Source organism: Trifolium pratense, linkage group LG7, assembly GCF_020283565.1.
Source record: "Trifolium pratense cultivar HEN17-A07 linkage group LG7, ARS_RC_1.1, whole genome shotgun sequence".
NCBI lineage: Eukaryota > Viridiplantae > Streptophyta > Magnoliopsida > Fabales > Fabaceae > Trifolium > Trifolium pratense.
This window is the reverse complement of record NC_060065.1, coordinates 13,183,177-13,208,330: the sequence shown is the minus strand read 5'-3', so window position 1 is coordinate 13,208,330 and position 25,154 is coordinate 13,183,177. Positions and strand designations below refer to the sequence as shown.

The 25,154-nt window shown below is 32.9% G+C and overlaps 3 protein-coding genes and 1 long non-coding RNA gene across 4 annotated transcripts in view; 1 reads left to right on the top strand and 3 right to left on the bottom strand.

Moving 5' to 3' along the window:
• The window catches only part of LOC123897090 (probable LRR receptor-like serine/threonine-protein kinase At3g47570), a 61,704-nt gene extending 57,667 nt beyond the window's left edge, over positions 1-4,037 (top strand). The window contains exon 4 of the mRNA XM_045947588.1: positions 3,969-4,037. The gene's annotated coding sequence lies outside the window, so the exon portion shown is untranslated. The remainder of the gene's footprint in view (positions 1-3,968) is intronic.
• A 534-nt stretch (positions 4,038-4,571) lies between these two features.
• On the bottom strand, positions 4,572-8,547 carry LOC123897092 (disease resistance protein RPV1-like). Its single transcript, XM_045947590.1, has 2 exons — positions 7,773-8,547; positions 4,572-5,037 (listed from the first exon to the last, which is right to left on the bottom strand). Exons 1-2 carry the CDS (start codon positions 8,270-8,272, stop codon positions 4,752-4,754), a joined length of 786 nt encoding a protein of 261 aa, XP_045803546.1. The 5' UTR covers positions 8,273-8,547; the 3' UTR covers positions 4,572-4,751.
• LOC123897094 lies at positions 6,656-7,765 on the bottom strand. The gene is made up of 2 exons (XR_006804791.1): positions 7,131-7,765; positions 6,656-7,028 (listed from the first exon to the last, which is right to left on the bottom strand). It is a non-coding gene; the product is annotated as an uncharacterized LOC123897094 (long non-coding RNA).
• Positions 8,548-8,864: 317 nt separating the features above from the next.
• LOC123897091 (probable AMP deaminase) lies at positions 8,865-17,671 on the bottom strand. Its single transcript, XM_045947589.1, has 19 exons — positions 17,077-17,671; positions 16,795-16,976; positions 15,793-15,988; positions 15,361-15,521; positions 15,162-15,213; positions 14,921-15,048; positions 14,655-14,834; positions 14,432-14,499; positions 14,179-14,321; positions 13,990-14,051; positions 13,793-13,906; positions 12,105-12,245; positions 11,008-11,160; positions 10,686-10,739; positions 10,496-10,606; positions 10,148-10,321; positions 9,966-10,046; positions 9,556-9,654; positions 8,865-9,441 (listed from the first exon to the last, which is right to left on the bottom strand). Exons 1-19 carry the CDS (start codon positions 17,534-17,536, stop codon positions 9,373-9,375), a joined length of 2,628 nt encoding a protein of 875 aa, XP_045803545.1. The 5' UTR covers positions 17,537-17,671; the 3' UTR covers positions 8,865-9,372.
• Between the last annotated feature and the right edge of the window lie 7,483 nt (positions 17,672-25,154).

The window sequence follows — 25,154 nt, the reverse complement described above, 5'->3', positions numbered from 1 at the left end:
TGTCAGCTTGGTTTAGAATGAAACCATTAGACAAAACAACCTCATCAAACTTTTGATGCCACTGCTTCGGAGCTTGTTTCAGCCCATACAACGACTTAACTAGCTTACACACTTTATGCTCATTACCAGGCATTACAAATCCTTCAGGTTGCTTCATATACACTTCTTCTTCCAAATCACCATTCAGAAATGCTGTTTTGACATCCATTTGATGAATTACTAGATTATGAATAGCCGCCAAGGCAATCAACAATCTAATAGTAGTGATACGAGCAACTGGAGCATAGGTATCGAAGTAATCAATCCCTTCTTTTTGTCTAAAGCCTTGGATAACCAATCTAGCCTTAAACTTGTCAATTGTACCATCGACTTTCATCTTCCTTTTGAAGATCCATTTGCAACCCAATGGTTTGCAACCAGGTGGTAAATCAGATAATACCCAAGTATTATTTTCCATGATAGAACCAATCTCTTCATCAATTGCTTCTTTCCAAAACACAGAATCTCGAGATTTCACAGCTTCATCATACGTTCTTGGATCCTCTTCTATACTATAACAATAATAGTATTGTGTATCAATCTGGTCCTTTGATCCCTCAACTAAATATAGTTGAAAATCAGAACCATAAGATTTAACTTTTCTAGCTCTTTTGCTTTTACGAGGTTCGAATGTCTCACTTGCTACTTCATTTGAATGATCATCCTTTAGAGATTCATCCAACTTTGGTATAAGGTCCTTTGGTCTAGGTGTAGAAGAGAAACAATTCTCATCAAATATCGCATCTCTCGATTCTATAATTGTGTTAATAGAGATCGAGTCATTAGGTTCTATAACATAAAACCTATAAGCCTTGGAATGCTCAGCATATCCAACAAAGATGCAAGCTACACCCTTTTCACCCAAAGTTTTCCTTTTAGGATCCGGGAGTCTAACCACGGCCCTGCAACCCCAAACACGTAGAAAGTTTAAGTTGGGTCGTTTCTTATACCAAAGTTCATATGGGGTAGTCTTATTTCTTTTATTAGGAACCCTATTTAACAAATAGCAAGCCGTTAACATGGCTTCTCCCCAAAACCCTTCACTTAAACCAGAGTAAGATAACATGGCATTCACCATTTCTTTAAGAGCTCTATTTTTCCTTTCAGCCACACCATTTTGTTGAGGTGTATAAGGTGTCGTAGTCTCATGAATGATTCCGACGGATTGGAAAAATACAGGATCATAATATTCACCACCTCTATCCGTACGTAATGTTTTAATCATCACATTCTGTTGCAGTTCAACTTCAGTTTTATAAATTCTGAATTTATCTAAAGCTTCGTCCTTAGCATGCAATAAATAAACATAGCAGAATCTAGATGCATCATCTATGAAAGTGATAAGATACTTTTTATGCCCTAGTGATGGAGTAGCATGCAAATCACATAAATCACTATGTATCAATTCAAGTATAACAGATTTTCTTGTTATATTTTTAAAAGGTTGCCTAGTGATCTTTGTTAACATGCAAGTTTTACACTTTTCATTATTTTCATTAAAAACAGGAATTAAATCGTCTTTAGACATTTCATGCATTCTTTTATAATTTACATGTCCTAAACGAGCATGCCATAACGAAAAATTAATAACATTCGAAGAAGACATAAATATCGAACCAGAATCTTTAGGAACTCCATTCAAATTCATCATAAACATTCCATTATTATAATATCCAAATCCTACAAACACACCAGACTTCGATAAAATATATTTATCGGATTCACACACTTGCTTGTATCCAAGCTTATTCAATACAGGACCAGAAATTAAATTCTTACGTAACTTAGGAACATACAATACATTAAACAAAGTAATAGTCTTTCCAGAACTGAATTCTAGCACCACGTTTCCTTTGCCTTCAACGGGAGCGAAGTGATCATCTCCCATGTATAGAACAGAACCATCTTCCACTGGAATAAAAGTCTTGAACCAGAAACGATCCTTGCAAACATGTGTTGTGGCGCCAGAATCAGTCCACCACGCGATAGCATCATCCTGCACATAAAATGCCTCAGAAGTTAGTGAAACCGAATGTTTAATCAAACTATTCAAATCACAAATTGATTTCTGACCTTGGTTTTCGGATTTGTCCTTAGACCCCTTTCCTGAACCACTTGCGTTCGCGTTGTCGTGCTTTTTGCCGAAGCGGCAATCCTTCTTGAAGTGACCTGTTTTGCCGCACTTCCAGCATTCTAGTTTCGGTTTCTTGTTAACACCGAAATTGTCCTTTTTGTTATTGAATGCACGCTTCTTTCCTTTGTTTTTGTTGTTATCGTTCTTACCACCCTCTTCGATCATATTAACCGAGGGTCCAGCAATTTCTTTGCCTTTTCCTTTGTTATCCTCATGCGCTCGTAGAGATTCCTCTATGCGCAAATGACTTCCAAGTTGGATTAAAGACAGTTCGTCTTTTCCATGTTTCAGATTGTGTTTGAAATCCTTCCATGAAGGAGGCAACTTATCTATGATGCTTGAGACAAATATTGTTTCATCCATCTTCAATCCATGTTGTGTGAACTGTCCAAGGATTCGGAGGAGTTCATTGAATTGTTCCATGACAGACCTCGATTCAACCATTTTGTAATTGTTGAAATCGGTCACCAGGAACTTTTTACTGGATGAGTCCTCTGCCATGTACTTGGCTTCGAGACAATCCCACAATTCCTTTGCAGATTCCACGTTTTGGTAAATATCAAATAAGGGATCAGACATACCGTTAAGAATGTGCCCTCTGCATATGTAATCGTCGTTCTCCCACTTTGATCGGCGTCTCAGATTTTCAACCGTGTCATCCTCCCCAATTTCAGGAATCGGTGTAGACAGGACGTGCACCACCTTCAACGTTGTCAACATGAAATGCATCTTCTTCTGCCAACGCCTGAAGTCTTGTCCTTGAAACTTGTCCAATTTTCCGAAACTTTTAGTCATCTCCTTGACGGTGTTTCCTCCTCCAGCCATGATTATCAGAAAAAATACTTTGTTCGTTTGTTAGAAATGTGGTATGATAATCCTGGATATCTTCGAAGAATCATGTTCGTTCACTTTCCGAACAAAGTATTTCGACCCTATTCTTGTCTGGGTTCACGAAATCTTTGCGGGGATAATTCTCGAAGAGCAATCTGTTTCTGACAATAGAGAACAAATCAGAATGTAGAGAGGAAGTCTTTTTCGTTCTTTAAAACCGAGGCCAAATGACTCCTTATATAGGAGACCAATAACAGAAAACGAACAGGCACACCTTTTCAAAAAAAAAACGGTCATGTCTGTTGGGAAAGGGTACGACTATTCAAACGGTCATGTCTGTTAGGAAAGGGTACGACTATTCAAACGAACAGGCACACCTTTTCGAAAACCCCGTTTCAATTATTCGTATTCAATTACACGTTTGGCTTGACGAGCGTGCACTCCGCACTACCCTGACTCGTTTCAAACTTAACGCATAATTGCATTGGCCTATAGTAAATCACATTACTACCAAAATACATTGTTGATACTAAAATCACCAACAATATTCACATAGCTATTGTTTAAATTTCTTACAAAGATTAAATATAATGATAGATGTTGCATCTGCATTGGAATATCTCCATCATGGTTCTGCATTGGAATATCTCCAGTGGTTCATTGTGATCTAAAGCCTACCAATGTGTTGTTGGATGAAAACATGGTTGCACATGTTAGTGATTTTGGTATTTCCAAGCTGATGGATGAAGGACAATCTAAAACACATAGAGACATTGGCTACTATCGGTTACCTTGCACCAGGTTATTTCTTCTCTTTAAATTCTTAACATTTTCTTCTCTATGTTTTGAGTCATAAACAATCTATTTTCTATCTAGTAACAAGTTAACAATTATTAAATTGGTTCTATAAATTTAGTCATTTTTATTATATTTAATAACTAGTAGTGCATATACTAAAATGCAGAGTATGGATCTAGTGGAATTGTTTCTGTCAAAGGAGATGTGTACAGCTATGGCATTATGCTAATGGAAATATTCACAAGAAGAAAGCCAACAGATGATATGTTTGTTGAAGAACTAAGTTGGAAAACATGGATCAGTCAATCATTTCCTAATTCAATTATGGAGGTCCTGGATTCTCAATAAATTTCCTTTTGCTTTTAAAAGAATCAATTAGTGAATGAGGATCACCATTATGCACTATCCCATCTCAATTTATTTCGTCTCAAATTTTCATTTAATTTTGGGTTCTCTGTTTTCCATTTGTTTTGGAGGTAATGGTGGATTCTTTGGAGTAGAATAGTGAGGGTGTTGACCCCGTGAGCTTAGCTCAGTTGGTAGGAACATCGCATATATTATGCAGTCGGGGTTCGAACTCCAGACACTACATTATTTACTTTTAAGGTGGAATTTCTTGTCACCAGGATACTAGACAAAAAAACAATATATATCTCTTTTCTTGAAACATGGACAGGAGCATTGGAAGTAAATATGAATTTCTTTAGGACTACTAATATAATTAATATCAGCTCATGTAATTATTAAATAGAATTTCAATGCACCACTATTTCATTCAATATTCTATCTTCTTATTCAGAAACCAAAAATATTTCAATTTTTATTCTTGTTGCAGCCAATATAGTTGGTTAACAATGCATAAATAATCTGATTACTGCGAACTTGTTTCGATATTTTCACCCCAATTAGTCATAACATGATTAACATCTCCATTTGAGCCAATATGCAACTAAAATAATTTTTCATAAGCTTCTGAATCTTCCATGTAGGAAAGCATCTCAGGTGTTAAACGAAGCATACGGACGCTTCTCTTCATTTTAAGCTCTGTTACGCGTTCAATTGTTGCTTCATGACTTAGTTTATTAGCATAAGTATCTATGCTTTTATAATATTGTAGTTGAAGTTGTGCAAGTTGCTCTAATTTATTAATTTGATCATCTAAGTCACCAACATAAACACGATTCAGCTTTTGCAGCACATCCATCGCGATTTCCTCCACAAGTTCAGATTCTGTTCTGTTTATACAAACATCGAAAAGAGGTCATACTAAAAAAAAAAAAGACAAGACTAAAAGAGGAAGCATTATATCAAAACTCAGATATTTTAAACTTTCGAATTATTTGTAAAATATACAAAATCCACAAAATTTTGGGAGCTAGCATACAGTACTTATATGCAATTGTCAAAGTTTACATAAATTCATAACAATGTCATTTTCACAAGAGGTCATATAAAAAAAGTACATACGATAATAAATTTAAGATTTAAGTATGTTTTACCCCTCCAAATATAAGAATGTTAATGTTAATTGAATGACCGGTATATCTGGATGGAGGAGTGCTAGGGACACACTCTCTAAAAGCACCATTATCGGTGCTTTTTACATGAAAAGCAACGGTCTTTGTTAGGAGCACATGGATAATTCAAAGAAATTCATCGTTGCTACAGTGCAATGCATTGTTTTGTTTGCCAACGGTTGTAATCTGACACATGGTATAAATGAGTATGCAACGGCTATATTCCATATATTTTAAAAAATTTGAATCATTTTTGATATAAATAGATATCTCACTTCATTATTTTTTTCATTCACATCTAGTCTTAACTATTTATTCTATCTCTTTTAAATTATTTTTTTCACATTTAATTTGACAAAATAGTGTCAATTCTTCTCATATTCCAAATCTACAAAATAGTGTCAATTCTTCTCATATTCCAAATAGTGGTCAAATTATATACAAAATAGTGTCAATTCTTCTCATATTCCAAATCTACAAAATAGTGGCAATTCTTCTCATATCTCAAATCAACAAAACTCATACTTTGGAAATGCACCTTTTAACCCAAATCCAACTTTTAACCCGAATTTTCAAAATTCTCCTTTTATTCCAAATCTACAAATTAACCGACACTTTGGAAATTATCCATATCAATTAACTAACCCCACTATGCTTCATGGGATTCAAATGAGTAGTAGTGGCATGCAATCAAATGATCAAGTGCCTGAAACACCACAATTTTGCACTCAAGGTGGGTTGGAAACTATTAACCTTGGTGAAAAAGTTGGATCAACGGTTGTTAAGACGCCAAAAACAAGATTCCAACCAAAGGAAGATGAAGTTCTCATTCAATCATGACTCAACAGTTCAAAGAATGCAATTATTGGGATTGATCAAAAAGGAGAAAGTTTTTGGAAGAGGATTGGTGAAGCAAATTCATCGACAACTTCAACAAGACTTGATAGAACATATATGGGAACGTTTTGGGCACGACAACAACAATTGAAAAACATTTTAAATCTATCTTTTTTCATGTATTTTATTTTTATGTTTATGAATTTCTTTTAATGTATTTTTTTATAATTAAGTTATTTGTATCATGTATTGTGTTATTTAATATATTTTTATATGTTTTTAATTTTACTTTGTTTCAAATTCATTCTTTTAATTCAAATACATTTTTATATATTATTGTAAAATATAAATGAGTAAAACATGTGGGACCCAATGTGACCCATTTAAAAGTTTTTGATGAGTTGTATGGATATTTGAGAAATGTGGTTGAATTGCTTAAATAATTGAAAAATGTAAAATAATATAAAGAATGAAATATGACCCACTTAAAGAACTCATATTGAGTTTTGGGATAATGGTGCTCTAAGACACTCTATTAGACACACTCGAATCGATTAATGCCACTTCACCTATTCTTTTAATTTTTACCTTCTAACTGGTTCTCCAAGTTGGAGAGAGATTTTTGTTTCTTTTTTATTATTATTTGAGTTCAACTTTTCATCTTCGACATACGGTCTCTCCGTTCCAAAAGACCAAATCCTGCATCAAGTCATCATCTTCCACATACAGTCTCTCCGTTTGTGAATCGATTAATCACTGCAAGGCTACAATTGGAGCTTATTATTTTCTCACCAAGGAATTTCAATTTGAGGACAGGTTGTTCACGTTGCAGATTTGGGGTTGTTCAGATTGAAAACTTCTCCTTTGTTGTACTAAGAAACAAACAAAATAAATTCGTTGATTGCTGGAATAGCAAAGTTATTTTTGAGAAGAAAATAAAGGTATGGTGCGCTTCAAAAAGGAAACATACATACCTCTACAAAAGAAGGATTTAATGTTAAAATTATTTTCCAATATTGTATTATTAACGATGGAATTGAGCAACAAAGGGACAAGCTTATACAATTTTATGTCGAAAACAAAAGATGATGATGACCTGATACAATTTTGGAGCAGTGGATGAACGTGGAAGATGAGAAATTCAACCCAAATAATAATATAAAATAAATAAAAATTAAAAAATCTCTCTCCAACTTGAAGAACCAGTTAAAAGGTAAACATTTAAAAAAGAAGTCATGTGGCATTGATTAATTGGAGTGTGTCCAATAGAGTGTGTTAGAAGGTGTGTCCTTAGCATTCCTCATCTGGATGAAGTAATTTACTCTTTGATTTTTTTTCTTATAATAGGGAGCGCAGATGGAGTAATTAAAAACGAAAAAAATATTGATTTCATGATTTTAGTAGAACAAAATTAAGGATTTTGCTTGAGTGGATTGAGTTTCTTCTAATATTTTGTTTTAAATTTATATTTTATTTTTCCAAAAAAACTGTATCTAAGAAATTCTTCTCTAATTATGCTACCAAACATAATATTAAAATATATTAGAAACAAACATATAATACATAAATTTCTAAAAGCTAATGAATTAACATGCATATATATAATAAATAATTACCTGTTGATGGTGCAATCCCACCCAGAATGGTTGGCTGCTTCTCCTAAAGCATCCCTCCATTTTTGCACAATATTCATTGTACTTGCAAAACGCTGCTCATGCTTAACAAATGCATCAGCATAACTTCCTAATTGATGTCGAACATGGAAAGGATCAATTTCATAGAAAACTGGCAATATTATTTGCCCTCTGTTTTTTCTACACTCGAGTATCTTCACAACTTCCTCTAAACACCATTTTGAAGTTGCATAGTTTTTCGAAAAAACAATCACTGATAGTTTCGCTTCCTCGATTGCCTTCAAAAGCGCTTGCGATATTTCATCTCCCCTTTCAAGATTATCGTCGATATAGGTCTTGATATCTAACCTTTTTAATGCACTATTAAGATGGCTTGTGAAAGTCTTGCGAGTATCCTCGCCTCTGAAGCTAAGGAATACCTCATGTGTTTGTTTAGGTTTGGTAGAGGAGGAGGAGGAGGAGGATGATGATGATTTTGCCATATGGTATTGCTACAGGCAATAGATTATGAGACTTGTTTATGGAAATTCCACCTCCCTTCTTATTATATATACTCGCGAACAGATGCAGCTTCCTCGAGTCTCAACCATTAAAGTAAAGAAAAGATAGGATTGAGAAAGATATTAATTTCAACTAGAAGTTAGAAAAAGGAGGATCTAAAAATATTCAACTGAAAGATATTAACATCAACTTGTAAAAAAATAATATTTGAAAGGTATATTATTATTGCAAAGTGACACTTATTTCAACGAAATTCTCCTTGAAGAACTGAATTAAGTGTATGCAGCTTTTATTGAAGAGTGATTACAGCTAGATCATACGAATATGATATAAATTAAGATTAAAAAGTCTAATCTGCATAGTTGACTTTGATTTTGCATAAGCGCATATGTGTTCTTGCAAATTGGCAATATAAAAATTTATTCTAGTAATTTCAATGTTACTTCCTTCTAACCTTCCAAGAACTGAATTGAGAGTAATTCCAGCTTAGTTCATACTTATAATATGACAAAATGTCTACTCCGCATTGAACGTAGGAACTAGTTGACTTAGATTTTCAATTACACATTCAAGTTGCTGTTAAAATACTCGTGTATATGTGCTCTCGATCTGGCAAGCTGACAATGTGAATGAAAGTCAATAGTAGTTCTATAATTGATATAATAATCTCTCATGTCACAATTATCAGAGGCTTAGAAGCTAAGTCACACTTATGTTTTTGTTACAAAGGATTAGAAACCCTGACTCTGCCTATTCATACTGATGAAGAACAAAATTGTAACATTATTATTAATTACTAACTACCTGATGACTTCTAATAAATAACTTACAAAAGTGTTCCTGACGCCAATGCTTACCAAACTATTCCTTTAAGCTACTGATGCGGCCCAATATGAAACAAAACTTGCAAGAGGGCATGTCATTGGCTTGTTAATTATGTTAAAAACATAAGTGTGACTTAGCTTAAAGTAATAATAGCTTGTCCCTGCCATAACTGTTGCTCATCAAAAGAAAGTTGACCAAAGCACTGACGCAAAGCATCTAATATCACAGTGTGACCGTGAGTTTCATTTGGCTAGCTTCATGGATCTACATCTTCAGGAAAGGTAGCTTGACCAGCGTAAATATATTGCATTTCATCCTTCCATGTCTGCATAAGCACCAAGAATCTTGATCACGAAAGAATACTAGAATGGCAATCATAAAAGAATAACTAAATAAAAAAAGCACGGATAAAACAAAATGTTTGTTTCAAACTTTCAACCTCATATCGGAAAGAGATCCTCAAACTGGGAACATTTGTCTTGTGAATGTCATTTCCTTCAGAACCTCTCAAGAAATATTTATCCCCTAGCCAGTGTAACTGTGAAAAGATAAAATTATGATATGATAACGTAAACAGAAAATGAAGACACTCATGAATATGGAAGGAATTAAGTAAACAAGAGTTTGGAGTAGTCGGTAAAAATACGAGAATGATCCTGATATACAATGAGAAGACCTAAAATCCTGGTGTGCATACCTTTCTATATAGCCCGAGTATATGGATCAGATATTTTGTTGTTAAAAATGTAACATAAATAAAAGATAGAACCCTCAAATCAAATATCAAATTATTTAACCCCATAAAATAATAATCTTAAAGGATGAAATTCCAACAATCTTCTCAATTACCTTGGCTTGATGTGAAAATCCAGATTGGTAAACAGAATTCCTAGCTATCTCACACAGGTCACAAGCGGAGAGTTTCCATACCTGCAATGTACGTTTTAGTATGATGTATAATCTGTAGGAAAGGCAACATAATATTTGACCACCCTTTAAACAAACAGGCTAAGAATTTGGCAGAAAACAACCTTTGCTGCAACACTATATTCTTCTAACAATGGCTCTTTAGTCAAATGAATTTGCAAAGGATCATCTGTAGAGAGAGAGACATTCAGCCCTCGCTGGAAAAACATGGGCAAGGGATTGCGGTGATAGTCCAAGAAAAGGGAATTATTGCTAAGTGGCGACATAGCTAATCCAACCTAAAGAGAAGATAATGGTATTAATATATTATCATGAATAAAAAAAAAAAGGATTAACCCAATCTAAAGTAATGGGAAATAAAATGATTTATACATTAATTTCCGACTACAAAGATTTAAAGTTTTAAATAACAGCTATGTTGTCCAAATGAATATTTCTGCCTGAGGGCTAACCTGTGCAAGGTAATATAAGTATTGCAAAACAGGAGTCTTCCGTAGATTAATGCCATGAGAAATGTTATGGCATAGGAGGAAGGCAGCGGCCAAATGATCACTATCGCCTGCCTGCATGAGTAAATCAATATTATACCGTCTTAATAAACATAGATAAATTAAGCCATACAGTTAGGATGCAGAAAATTACCTCTCCACAATGAGGTCGCAACTTAATTGTTGTCATTCCTTTAGACTCACGCAGCTGAAACCAACCGACAGTAAGATATTAATTTTGTGAGATGGTAACCAAAAATTCCTTTCTAGAATCTAGTTGACCCCTATGTTCCATTTTACTTATTTTCACTACTATGCTTGAGGAACTCAACGCCCCCAACACACACACAAATGGACAAAAGCGAGGAATAATTGCGCTTGAAATTGAAAGAGAAAAAAGGGAAGCGAAGGCAAGGGTCAATTGTTAAAGGCCTAGCTAGAATTCTATATAGAGACGAATGGTGAATAACATAAACCTTGTTGAGTGTGTATAAGTTTGCATAGCAGTAATAGAGATAATAAGAATATGCTGGATTGAATTCATTTGTCCACTCAGCTGGAGTAGGCATGTGCTTAGTTGGACGCCTTTCTGGTTTGCTTTCATCATCTACTAGATCAAATCCAACCACCTGTATAGAAGAACCTTAAATATATTACACCTAGTACATCAAGAAATGAAATAAACTCCATGCCAGATAACGTAATTGCTAACTTTTGTTCATGATTTGATATCCCATAAAAAAAACATGGAGAAATAGTTATTGACCATTCATCCATCAGTCATGATGTTTAATAACCAAGTAACAATGAAGTTCACATATTCATAGCTAAGTTTTCTATCCCGGACAGTCGCGCATAGTAGCTGATCTAAAAAATCCTATAGTGGGATAGAGCATAGCAAGATGACCACTATTCCAAAATTTAATGTATGCAGAAAAATTAAGTCATAGGTCCTAAGGAAAACATTGAAATACCAAAAAAAAAGTCAAGAACATAAACAAGTTTAACAAATATAAAGCTTGGAGTAAAACATTGAAATTAAAAAAAAAAAATGCTAATAAAACAAGTATATTTTTTCTAAAGCATTTAGTATAGGCCACGGACAGCTGCAGTTTTGGCCAATATTGCCAGTACTACAACCACTACACCAAATCGCTTTGCTGCATAAGTTGAATGTCATAGGAATTTTAAGTGTGAATGTCATAGGAACGAAGAAGGATTGGGTCGCATAAAGTCCAAATGACATTATTGGGCCTAAGGTGTGTGGAGAGTCTACTATAAGAATAATTTGTTCCTAAAAATCATCTTATAAAAGAATAGTTGGATAGATATTTGATATATTTCAGAGCAAAATTGGATGTTTATTTTTCAGTCACCACATAGGCGTCCATATTTTCTTAGATTAATATTTTTTTCTTAAAAATTCTTGTATCAATTTCTAGCTCCCCACTAAACAATATTTTGGATCAGCCACTTAGTGTTAACATGCTAGATATGGAAAGTTATGTAACCAAACATACAAGCATACAAAGTAGAGGTACACGCAAGAACATAAAAATACAGATTGACGAACCTGCATCAAAAACAAATGTAATTGAGGATGAGAATTTGGATCTACTGTGGCTTCAAAAAGAGGGATAAACACATTATCCAGAATATTCTGAAAGGAGGTAACAATTCCCATGCTCCTGTAGATATTATATAGCCGTGGTAACTGTGCCAAGAATTTTAAAAAAATAAAAATATCAGAGTCGATGAACAAAATGATAATTCTAAAAGACTCGAAAGAAGGCAGCACAACAAAAAATTCTCAGCATTATATCAAAACCATGGAGCATTATTAAAATTTCTATTAATGATTATTCTCATATACTATCTTAAAATCATGACTTCATTTTCATGTAGAATAAGTTGTTGTATTTTATGTCCCATTATCTATCTAAGAATCTGTGTCATTCATTGTAAGGATAGAAGATAAAGGAAAATTAGTTGGGGTCTATGAAGACGGACACTCCTCGGTTTAGGCGTGTCCTAAGATAAATAAAAGAAAATAGGGGATGTAAGGTTAGGAGGGTCACTCTATACATTTGATAAGTGTGTGTATGTTAGAGGAGTAACTCTTAATAAAGGGTAAACCCTTGAAGGAGAGACCTCTTCTATTCTCACACATTCATTCAATCATATTGTTCTACCTTTTCATTTGTCTCTATCAACTTTTTTCTTTAGATCCATAATCCACCGTCCACATCCCAATTTCCATTCATGTGGTTTCAAAGTCAAATATTTTTAAGTGACTACCTCTTGTTATTAGCATTTTTCTTTTGGGATCTACTTTTTCTGGGAACAGGGATACTGTGTTAGTGTTTACGAAAAACCAGCATCTAATACCACACAGTTAGTCAGTAACCTAAATGATTATTCTACTCAGCATCTAATACCACTGCTCACTGCTCAAGCTATGAAGCAAGAGATGTGGACAATCAGGTTTTTTTTTCGAAAACGACAATCAGGTAATGATGCTGCTGACAGGAAGTCACATTTTTCTAGTGCCAACAATCACTGTACTTAAAAAATAATAGTAACATAAAAAGCACTTTAGGTTGAATACACATCTGAAAAGGATAGGAAACTTTATATGTAAAAAAATAATAGATATAAGGCAAACGGTGGACAACAAAGATAGCATTATTTACAATAATTGTATGGTGAGGCCAATGCAATTAAAAAACATTTATTCTGGTAATTGTAATAGCACTCATGAGTTAATCCTATAATTTGGAGGAAAAGAATAATAGGAAAGGATTCACTTTTCATAAGATGGACTCTACAGTGCACGTTCGAGACCTTATATTAAATTAGAAGTTTTATTGATCAATTTTCTGAGGGCATTTATGTGACGACTTTGTCCTGTAGCATTATCCATTACAATTTCAGGCTGAAAACTAAGCTGGTCCTAAAGCTAAAAAAAACTACAGAAGCCAGTGTAATCCTTTGAAACTTCAATAGGAAAATGATGGTTAGTGTCATTACTGAGACAGTGTTTACAATCAACTCATGTAGCCAGTGTAAACAAATCTCAGTGAAAATAGCAAACAACTTAAGAGAGTCGGAATCGGATCAAACATAAATAAGACAAAGTGGACAGACTTTATTATTGAGGCCACAATGGGATTACTACCGAGCCCCACAATGTCTGATCATCAAAACAACCATGAGAGAGAGAGAAATGCTGCCTGAATAGCAACATGAACAACACAATACCTGGATTAGCCATACAGCATTCTTACTATAAAGAGCATTGTTAACAAACCAACTTGCCAGCTGATCCCATTCGCTCTGTTTTCTTCCATAAACAGAGATCCTGTACTCGGCCATCTGAAAATTTTATATTTTAACAGAAATACAGTGAGATACAAATATCACGGGGAAAAAGTAACTTAGATCACTGTAAACTTTACCTGATATTTACTTGCTTCAAGATCTAACAAAACTTGCTTTGTTACTTCAGCCAGAAACCTTCCTGAAATATGGGTAGTTTTAAGCTATTATGAATTCAAGAAACATCAACAAACCCATTTAATAATCATTTGGAGTTGCTAAACTTTATACAATTAAATAATAGGTATCATTCTCATTGCTAAACTAACCCTGGATAAGATTATCCTGCTTTAAAAATATCTCTCTGAGTCTACTCTGTCCACAAGGATTATACTTTAGGTTGAATTTGTCAAATCTATGAAATGTGCTCTTATCTGCATGGACGTCCAACAAATCCACATTCAGATCATATCTGCGTCATAATTTTCACTAATTAGAAATAAGCAGAAATGCAAGCCCGTAAGCATAAGATGATCTCATTCTTGAAGAAGCTAAATGAAAACATCAGAGGACAATGCATACCCAGTCAAATCCAAACTCTCAAACACCTCCTTAAGCGTCATATACTTTCCATCTCTAAATATAACAACCTGAACAACATAACAACCTGAACACATAAGTTAATACAAATAGAAAAACATACAAAAGCTACTAATCTAAAACTACAAGAGGAAAAATGAAAAGAGGGGAGGTAAGCCAGCATTATATTTCAAAATATAGTTATAATCTGAGAGCAGATTTTTACCTCATCAGGTTCTTTTCTTAACTTTGACTTGATGAAGCGGAGGAGATGCTTCTGATTCATGCATGCAGAATGATGAATGTGAGTATCAACTTTTCGGATATTGTAGAAGTCTCGGTGTGGTGCACTTTTCTGGGCAACAAACTCCCGATCTGCATTCAGTAACAGATGAAGGCGGAATTTCTGTATAATGATCAGATGGATGTTACAAACAAACACCACAGTAATGCATAAAGAAAGAATCTACAAAGAAACTTGTGAAAACATACTTCCTCAAGAAAACGCAGTCTGTGGTAGCATGCAGAACGAACATTCCCAATGGACATAACTTTGAGAATGTAATCCATATGAGTAAAAAAACTTGTTGCGCTTGCAACAGGGAATAGCTCTTCAGTATCTGCGCACAGATTCATATAAAGCTCAGTTCTTTGATCCTCGACAAACAAATATTGAAAATTAGATAGCAGAGAAATAATCATCAAAATGCCCTATTGTTAACACTCTGCATACCAGTTTTATTTGCAAAAACACGTACGACTCCATCTTCCATTCGAAAGTGGTGCTGTTTGCAATTTCAAAAAGCCAGTAAGTCGTAACATTATCAGACAAACACTTCAAAACATAAATGTCTGTTAAGAACTCCAGCAGATTCCACGTGTATGAGGAAAATCTGAGTGACAGATCAATAATGGACAAGAAACAAACTTACTCCTGTTGCTTCAACTGGTTCAAAGTGAAATGGATCAGAGTTAGTTTCGACAGGTTCAGCCTTCCATGGAACGACATTTTCCTTGTAAACATATTTCTTACGCAAATCTAAGCATTCACGAATCATCTTGCAAACTTCCTCCTCTTCAATATTCATTGGCTCTGAACAAGACAATGATGCATTTAACACTGGTTTTTTCAACATTTTCAAATATTATAAAAGCAAAACAACGATAGAAAACGTAATCATAGTTTTGTTATCATTTAGAAAAGTTTTCACAAAAACGGGGAGCAAACAAAGTTAAAATACGATAGGAAAAGAGGATAGGAAAATGAGGTTACATGCAGGATTAAATCCGAAACCGAAACTATTTAACACGAAGGAATTTAGAAACAATAAGAATAGTAAGATAACGATAGGACTTAAAAGTACCGAGCATTGTGCTTCTTGCCGACAAGACATTGTTGACAAACACAAGATCATTCCCAGCTGCATTTACTGAAGTTGAATCTGTCATTGCACCGTTAATATTTGTACCAGCTCCTGCTTCTTTCGAAACCTCTCCAAACATCTGATTATTCGCGGCATTTACATCATCAACTCTGAATGGAACAGTTGAATTTAGTCCCTGCAATTCAACAACATCATGAACCACATGAAAGGCCAATATAGAAATAAATGTAGCATGAATTATGATACACCACCAAAAAGTAAGGATAAGGTAAAAAAGATTGATGATCATGCACCGTACCATACGAATACTATCTTAAACTACCAAATCAAAAAAGCATCCTTGCAAGAATACAGCCTTCGAATTGTGAACCATCCAAGTATCATGTTGATCTATAAAATGCAATGACTCTGAACCTCGGGTTCTATAGAGCCTAATTGGTTTGAAAAATCTCTTTTAATTTTATTTCCTATGCTCACTTTTTGTTAACATACAAAAAAAATTTACACCTTATTGACATTTTTTTAATTTCTAATATTATGTTATTGCTTTCACCAATTGCTACATAAAACTTCAAAACCAGAAAATGAATGAAACAAAGTAGTATTTTACATAAAAATGAAAAATAACAAATAACATTTTAGCAAACCAATTAGGGCCAACTAAACATGCTAAACACAAGAAAGTGTGTTCCTCCACTTGCCCACTATTAACCGAAGAAAATGAAAAGAGTTTAATGAACATACATTGTTGGTCTAAATCAGTTTTACACCGACATCTGATGATGGACCATTTCCCATGTCATACCAATGGAAAAACAATAGATTTTCATTGGACCTTAGGGTAAAACTTATTTGATTTACACCGAAAAAGTGTATCATTTAAATCCAAAAGAAAATTATCAACAAAATCCATATTTTAGTTAACAAAGACTTAAATAAACAGCTTAAGTATCCCAACAAACAATAAATCATAATCCTCACATAAGAATTTGAAGAATCTCTAGTCACAGGGTAAAAAGGAATCCGATTATCCTCACTAAGCTGTGTTCCATCATCATCAGAATCATCAGCATTTTCAAATGTATTTCGTCCCGGTGATCTCGGAGTGTTAATTCTACCAACAGAAGCTATCCTCTTATAAGAACTCGAAATCTGAGAACTCTCTGCAACAAAAACCAACCACAAATCACAAATTAAAGCCAACATTTCAAGACTAAAAAAATCATACAAAACAGAAAATGTTTAGGTTTTTCAAATTCGCACCAAGCTTTGAACTCGTTCGAAGAGATGGAAGCCCTAACGGAACAGAATTAAGATTATCATGCGAAGACGAACGGTTCTTACGACCATCAGGAAACCATTCAGTTGCAGAAACAACGTCCGGCATGGAAGAAGAAACTCTATAGTTTCGAAGCAAGTTCGTATTCTCATCTAAAGACCTCGACAACGTTCCTTGATAATTTCTCGAATCGTTATCCGTTTCCGTTTCTCCGCCGTCGAACCCGCTCAGATCATCGCCGGAGTTCTCTTCCTCATCGGAGTTTGCTTCATCGGTTGTTACAGCAGGCGGTGCGCGACGGATTTCGACGATACGGTGGAGGACATGGTCGACGGTGCGGCGGTGGATGTAGAAAGCGGAAATGGCCATGAAAGAGGCTCCGAGTAACGCGGCCATAGCGAGGTGGAGAGATTGTGGGAGTGATGTGGAAGATGAAGGATCCATTGTTAGAATTTTCTGAAGATGAAGTTGAGTTCGCTATGTGTTTGTGAGTGTCTCAGTGACTCACACTTCCACTGATGAAAGGGTTTTTGTTTTCGCGCAAGTTCGACCTAATGAAAATTCGTTAAATGGACCCGTGAGGTAGTTTACGTGGCAAAGCTTTATGCGTCTGTTTGTTACGAGAGCAATGCTGTAGAGTGAGATATCAAAGAAAGAAATGGAGGAGAAACTACAATAGAAAAATTACTCCATCCATCCATTTATTTTTAAATGTCGTTTTTTTACCACCGCACACATGTCAATGTATAACTTTAATCACTAATATTTTTAATTATCTATCATAAAAAATTATGAAATATATTTTAAAAATATTCGTCGAGACAAATTGAATAATATTCTATTTGCTAACATTTGATTTTATACATTAATAAAAATTTATGATAAAAGTAGATTATGTGAATAGTGGATAGTGATTCAAAATGACAATTAAAAAGGAACGGAATGAGTAGTATCTGAATATTCTCTCTAATACTAGCAGGACACCCGTGCGTCCGCACGGGAGTCGCGGCGTTGCCGCTCCTCACTTGGTAAGATGAAAGGATATAATATTTGGTAAAAAAAATAGAAAAAGAACAATGGTAAAACCATCACAAAAAAACTTTAGGTCTCCGTATTAATTTAGGAATATAAATATAGATAATGTAGAAATTATGAAGAAAAAAAATAGGCTACCTTATTAATATATAATATATATTAGTAAAAACATAGGTGTTGAAAAATCAAAAAAAAACTTATGTACATGTATTAATATATGAGTATAAATATAGTCCCGTAAAAATTATTAAAAAATAGGCAATCATATTAAAATGTTAGTGAAAATATAGGATAGGTATCGCAACAGTCATCAAAATAATTAGGTCATCGTATTAAATATGAGTATAACCAGAAAAATTGTAAAAAAAAATAGACAACTTAATTTTTATTTTATTTTTGTTTCAAACAACTTAATTAATATATAATTAAATGTATAAGTCCGGTAGAAACCACACAAACAAAAAAGTTTCCTTATTAATATATGAGTTTAAATATAAAAGAATGAGCAAACTTATTAATATGAGTAAAACACATAGGTCCCCATGTACCAAAAAAAAAACACATAGGTCCCCAGAAATCACACAAAAGATTAGGATCTCGTATTAATATATAATTATAAATATAGGTCTAAAAAAAATAGTAAAAAATTGAAAACTTCACTTGATAACATAAAATAGTAATTTATTGGGAAGTAGATTAAAAGATTAAAAAAATAGAAAGATATAATATTTGGTAAAAAAATAGAAAAAGAACAATGGTAAAACTATCACAAAAAAACCTTATGTCTCCGTATTAATATTTGAATATAAATGATAATGTAGAAATTATGGAAAAATAGGTTACCTTATTAATATATTAGTAAAAACATAGGCCTTGTAAAAACCACCAAAAAATTAGGTCCCTGTATTAAATATATGAGTATAAATATATCCTTTTAAAATTATTAAAAAATAGGTAACCTTGTTAATATGTTAGTGAAAATATAGGTCTCACAAAAATCATCAAAATAATTAGGTCACCGTATTAAATATGAGTATAACCCGTAAAATTGTAAAACAAAATAGGCAACTTAATTAATATATAAATAAAAGTATAAGCTCCGTAGAAATCACAAAAAAAAGTTTCCATATTAATATATGAGTATTTTATAGGTTTCGTATATGTTATAAAAGAACGGACAAACGTATTAATCGTATTAATATGAGTAAAAAACATAGGTCCCGCATAAACCACACAGAAGATTAGGTTATCGTATATTAATATATGAGTATAAATATAAGTTCACAAAAAATAGTTAAAAACTGTAAATTTTATTAATAAGAGTAAAAACATAGGCTCTGCGTACGTGTATGATATAAACTGTTGTTGTTTTGTTTGGCACACCTTGTGCCAATCAGGACTCATTATTAATAATAAAATTCATTTTAGTTTGTTCAAAAAAAAAAACACAGGCACCGCAGAAATCACACAAAAGATTATATCCTTCTGTTAATGCATGAGTATAAATATATGTCAAGAATGAGCAACCTTATTAATATATTAATAAAAAAAAAATATGGCTCGTAAAAATGAACAAAATAATTAGGTCTTGTATTAATATTTGATCTAGTATAACCCGTAAAATTATAAAAAAATAAACAACTTTATTAATATATGATTAAAATTATAAGTCTCGTACAAATAAAAAAAAAGGTTATCTTATTAATTGATGAGTATAAATATATATAGTCCTACATAAATTATTAAAGAACATGAAATCTTATTCATAAGAGGAAAAACATATGCCACTTTTTGCTTTTTCATAGCCGCCCCACAACAACAACATAGTAAACCCTACTTTTTGCTTTTTATTCTTGTTCATCTTTCAAAGAGAGGTTATTTTGGATCAATTTTGATCTAAAATCACCCCTTTTTTATTGTTTTATATTTTTTTTTTATTTAAATAAATGATTTTTCACACATTCTTATGTTTCATTTGAGTTTTCTTTTGTTGTTGTTGTCTGATGTTGTTTTAATCCCGTCTTAGTGCAGAGTTTTTTTTGTCTTGAGTTCGCGTGTTGGTACGGTGTCCGGTTTAATTCCGTTGTGTACAATGTTTGTTTTGTTCAGATTTGCAGATTTGCTCCGATTCAGATTCAGTGCAGATTCACACGTACTTTACTTACTTGAATAAATGAATATTGTTTGTTGTTAAGTCTAAAAAAAAAAGAAAAACATAGGTCCCGTAGAATTCACACGAAAGATTATGTCTCCATATTAATATATGACTATAACTCGTAAAATTATATAAAAAAAAAAATAAACAACTTTACTAATATATGAGTAAAAATATAAGACCCGTAGATATATCCATAAAAATTAGGTTCCCGTATTAATTTGAATATAACCCGTAAAATTATTAAAAAAAAAATAGGCAACATAATATTTTAGTCCTTTTTTTCTCCAATAATTTTCTTCCGCATAGAAAAATCTCATAAGAACGAAAGTCATATCATTCTTATTATATCTTTCTTGTGTGATTTGTTTATGGTTTTGTTTCTCTGACTCTTTGTAAACTTTTGTAGTCTACCTCGGTACGTCTTGTGTTGGGGAGATTTTCTATGTTAATATATCTCATTTTGGTTTGTTAAAAAAAATATTAGTCCTTATATCAAAAACAAAAAATCTTTTAAAAAAAAAAACTTCTAAAAAATGTCATTTATTTTTCAACTTTGTATTTAATTTTTACTGTTTTTTTAAACTAAATGTATCATTCACGCGCAACTGTAGAGAATAATACTCTTGAGGTAACTGACAATTTTTATTGTTTTTGTCTCACCATTTTTTTACAGGAGTTTTTCAGTTTTTCTCCCACCATATTCTTGTATTAAATTAATTAAATTTATTGAGTTGAACTACAAATTGAAAATTAACTTAATTAAATATTGGATTGAAGTCCATAAACCAAGTTGAGTGAATTTAAAATAACGAAACATAAACAATAAATGATAAAATTACACTAAAGAAAGGGTTGGACTCAAATAAAATATCATAAATAAATGGAAACAACACCATGTACCTCTATATTGTAAAAAAAAAACCATACATTTGTTGTCTTATTTGGTATAATGCACTTATGACGTTGAAATAAAGAATTTCATTGAATCTCTCCTTTTATTTATACATGAATTTTACTCTCTTATTATAAAAAAGAAAAAAATAAATAAACACTTCCCCTTTCTTCTTTTAACTTAACTCGTGTTGATTATATGTTGGTTCTAAAAATATAACAAATTAATTCATATGGCTTAGTGGTAAATCAAATAAGAAGTGTAACTAAAAGGTTAAGGGTTCAATTCCTACTAAGAAATTTTTTAGCATTTTTCTACTAATTTTTTTTAATAAAGACACAAAATAACCCTGAATTGATTATGTGTCAAAAAATGAAAAAGGGGCAAATTAGGAATTTCATATGTACGTTCTTTTCTTATATAGTAGATTCATTTTCATCACTTTATGTTAGACCTATTTTCAAATGGATGATCCACACGTTAATTTTAATCAAAGAGCGCGAGTTTTAGCGTTGAGTTTTTCTTTTCAGATGAGTCTTTCTTTTCAGGTTTCCTGAGCTTCTCACGCACCCCCTACTTTCCATTTACACCCCTTTTACTGGTTAGGTTGCGAGAGTATAAAATTGCAAAAACTATGAAAAAATGGTTTGTTGGCTACACCGCGAACGAAATTCGCATTACAAATAGCAAACTCGTCGGTCGAAGAAAAAAAAGTCTCTCATGCAATCAAACTGTGTTGACGTGTGGCCAAATGTGATCAGTCACGTGTGTGGTTGTCATATAGCTTCAGCCAATCAAAATGCTTGATGAATTCTATAAATCCACACCATTTGTGCAAAAAAAATTCATACTAATTTTCTCATTCTCCCCATTCTCTCATTCTTGCATTTTTTTTTTTTACATTTTTTCTTGTGCTATTTTGTTCATTGGTCGCATAGTTCGTCGTCGGTTACTCGTATCGCTCCTACTAGTATGCTTTTGTCACCATGGTTGGAAACGATGTGGTAATTAACGGGGAAATATTTGGGCCCTATTGAAAAAGATATGACTAACTGAGAGGCATCTTCCTAGATTTCTTTTTACCACAAGAGGGACTTTTTATGTACTTTTTTTGTCTAATGTAAGTTTGCTTTTGGTTGTAATCAAAATCGATAAAATCAGGGTCGTCCTCAAGATTTTGAGTGTACTGTTGAAATTATAAATTTGATGCTTTTTTTTTTTTGTAGAGATAGTGGTAGATAAAAAAAAGGTACGATAGAGATAGTGTAGGATTCAATTGACTTTTTTTTGGGCCAGAAAGTTTTTTTTTTTTTTTTGAAGACAGGCTAGAAAGTTAATAGTCCAAATGTCCAATTAGTTTTTACTAATTTTAGGTTTTCTATTTTTATAGTGAATCACATTTATTTGGAATTTTTTTACACAATTTATGTATGGAATATTTTTTTTGGTACAAAGAGAATGATTTTATTTTAATATATTAATTTTTATAATTATTATATATACATATGTCATATGTAGTTCAATCTAATCTTACTTATTTTTTTATTAGAGTTTAAGCTTATACAAAAAAAAAATATTTGCAACCAATCTAAAAACTAGTAAAAAAAAAACTAGTGCTCCTAAAAAGTTGGTGTCTATACCACCGCTCTTCCTGAACACCCTCCGAAATCCCCTGAACAAGACTATTGTCTTGCAAGTTGTCCCAATGATCTTACAAAATATACAATTGTATATACAATTGTTCCGGTGTGTAAGACATAGGTCCTCTGAAGAACATAATTTCATTTTGTTTCTCTTTATTTCTTTCTCTATCAATTTTTTTTTCGACTAATTCTCTATCAATTTTTTATCTCTATAATTTTACAAGTTTCGTTTTTCAAATTTGATTGAGATTAATTATTTGAACCAACTTATCTCTTGATTAGGATAGTTTGAATAGAGATCGATAGAGTATATGATGCTTACTTAAATTCTAATTTAGACTAATTGTGTTTTAAGACGCTTGTTCTTTCATACTTAATCGAACTATGTGATGCTTAATCAATGGGAATGACACCGAACAGGGATGCCATGGTGATGGTGAAGGGAGTATATGGCGACGATGATGAGCGTATTGCCTACTGAATTGGTGACAGAGAGAGAACTTATGAGAGAGAAAGGAGGTTCATACTAAAACCGCCATGGGATGAAGGAAGGTGAGGTGCTGTCAAAGTGATAGATTAATGTTCAGTTGAGGATGAGGCAAGAAGCTTAGTTCATGGCGGCGAGGAGAGGCCTATGCTTTTCATTTCTTTCTTAGACCATCTCCAATGGTACAACCTATTAGGTACTTATATAGGTACTTATTAGGTACTACCATTGAAGCAAAACTCATTGAGTATCTAGTAGGTACTGCTTCTCAAATAGGTACCCTCTTTCTCCTCATTATAATATATATTTTTGTGAGACCTACTTATAAAGATGTAGTATTATTGATGAGATATAAAGTTATTAATGAGACCGATTTAGAACTTTTTAAGAGGTGATGGGTTGGAGGGATTGAGTACTTGTTAGGTACTATTATTAAAAAATAATAAATAAGTGATGTGTACACGTGGGACCAGTTAAGTACTCAAATTTGGGGAGCTCTGTTGTGGACGCTCTTAATTTCCCAATGAAAACCAATAAAATCATAATACAAAGATATTTAAAACACTCGGATAACCTTATCTATATATATAAAATTCATAAATAGTTCTCCTAACCCTAATCCACTTAGACCAATCAAATTGTTTCATTTAGCCACATCATCCATTTAAATCCAATTAAATCACTCTATAATGTCACATCATTTCTACTTAATTATATTATTATTATTATTATTATTATTATTATTATTGTCATCTCTATACTTTTCATATTCTACATTTATATACTAATGGCTTTTTAATATACACTCACTCAAATATTTACTTAGCCTTTACCTTTTTTGCGAATATAATAACTTTTGCTTACTATATTATAATAAGGAGAATACAAAAATACACACTAATTAACTTTGTAACTCCCGGTAATATATTTTTCATCTCTTAAGTCACCATTAAATTTTCATCCCTTGGACTCTTCTACCAATATTTTAATATATGGGTTACAATTGTTTTAATTTGTATCCTATTCATATTTTCCTAACTAACCATTACGAATGTTAGAACCAAATATTTTCATCCCCTGATGCTCAATCATGTGCTTAACAAGATTACCATTTATTTTTTCGGTTGAATGTGAGTAGGGATGGCAACGGGTGCCCATGAGTGCGGGTTTGACACTTACCAAACCCACACCTGAAATCATCACCCAAACCCAAACCCAAACCCAAAGGTTGTTCGGGTGGCAAAACAACACCCACGCCCACACCCATTGGGTTCGGGTTTTTCCACCCAAACCCAAACCCGCAGCATATTTGAAAATAATTTGCAAATTTAAGAAATTAAATTCCAACATAGACTTTGAATTAAATTACAACTAAAATTAAGGTCTTCCAAGGAAATTCAAACATAGACTTTCAAGAAATTACAACATAGATTTTCAAGAAATTAAATTACAACTACAATTTAAGGTCTTCCAAGGAAATTGAAGGAGATTATGGGGGTAATTAGGTAATTATAAAATATTTCGGGTGGGTGTATGGGTTTCGGGTGTGGGTTTGACTGATACCAAACCCACACCCATATTATCGGGTGTCACCCGAACCCAAACCCAAACCCTGTCAAATCGGGTTTCGCCCGTTGACTTGGGTTTGGGTTCGGGTGGGTCTCTCGGGTTTGGGTTTTTTTGCCATCCCTAAATGTGAGAATAGATTTTTTCATATCTTATATGTGCAATTTCTCTTTCCATTATCTTGCCTCTTCATCTTTTGTGCATCAGGTATAAATACTTATGTTATTTTCTAAAGCCATGATTTGTTGTAGTTATTTTATTTCTTGCAAAAATTAACTTTT

Excerpts from the sequence above, each read along its gene's own strand:
- LOC123897091 (XM_045947589.1), bottom strand. The coding sequence starts at position 17,536 with ATGGATCCTTCATCTTCCACATCACTCCCACAATCTCTCCACCTCGCT. Across the intron at positions 9,655-9,965 it reads GATTTTCACATCAAGCCAAG|TTACACTGGCTAGGGGATAA; the intron begins GTAATTGAGAAG and ends ATCTTTTCACAG. Across the intron at positions 9,442-9,555 it reads GGATCTCTTTCCGATATGAG|ACATGGAAGGATGAAATGCA; the intron begins GTTGAAAGTTTG and ends GTGCTTATGCAG.
- LOC123897092 (XM_045947590.1), bottom strand. The coding sequence starts at position 8,272 with ATGGCAAAATCATCATCATCCTCCTCCTCCTCCTCCTCTACCAAACCT. Across the intron at positions 5,038-7,772 it reads TGGGATTGCACCATCAACAG|AACAGAATCTGAACTTGTGG; the intron begins GTAATTATTTAT and ends TTGTATAAACAG.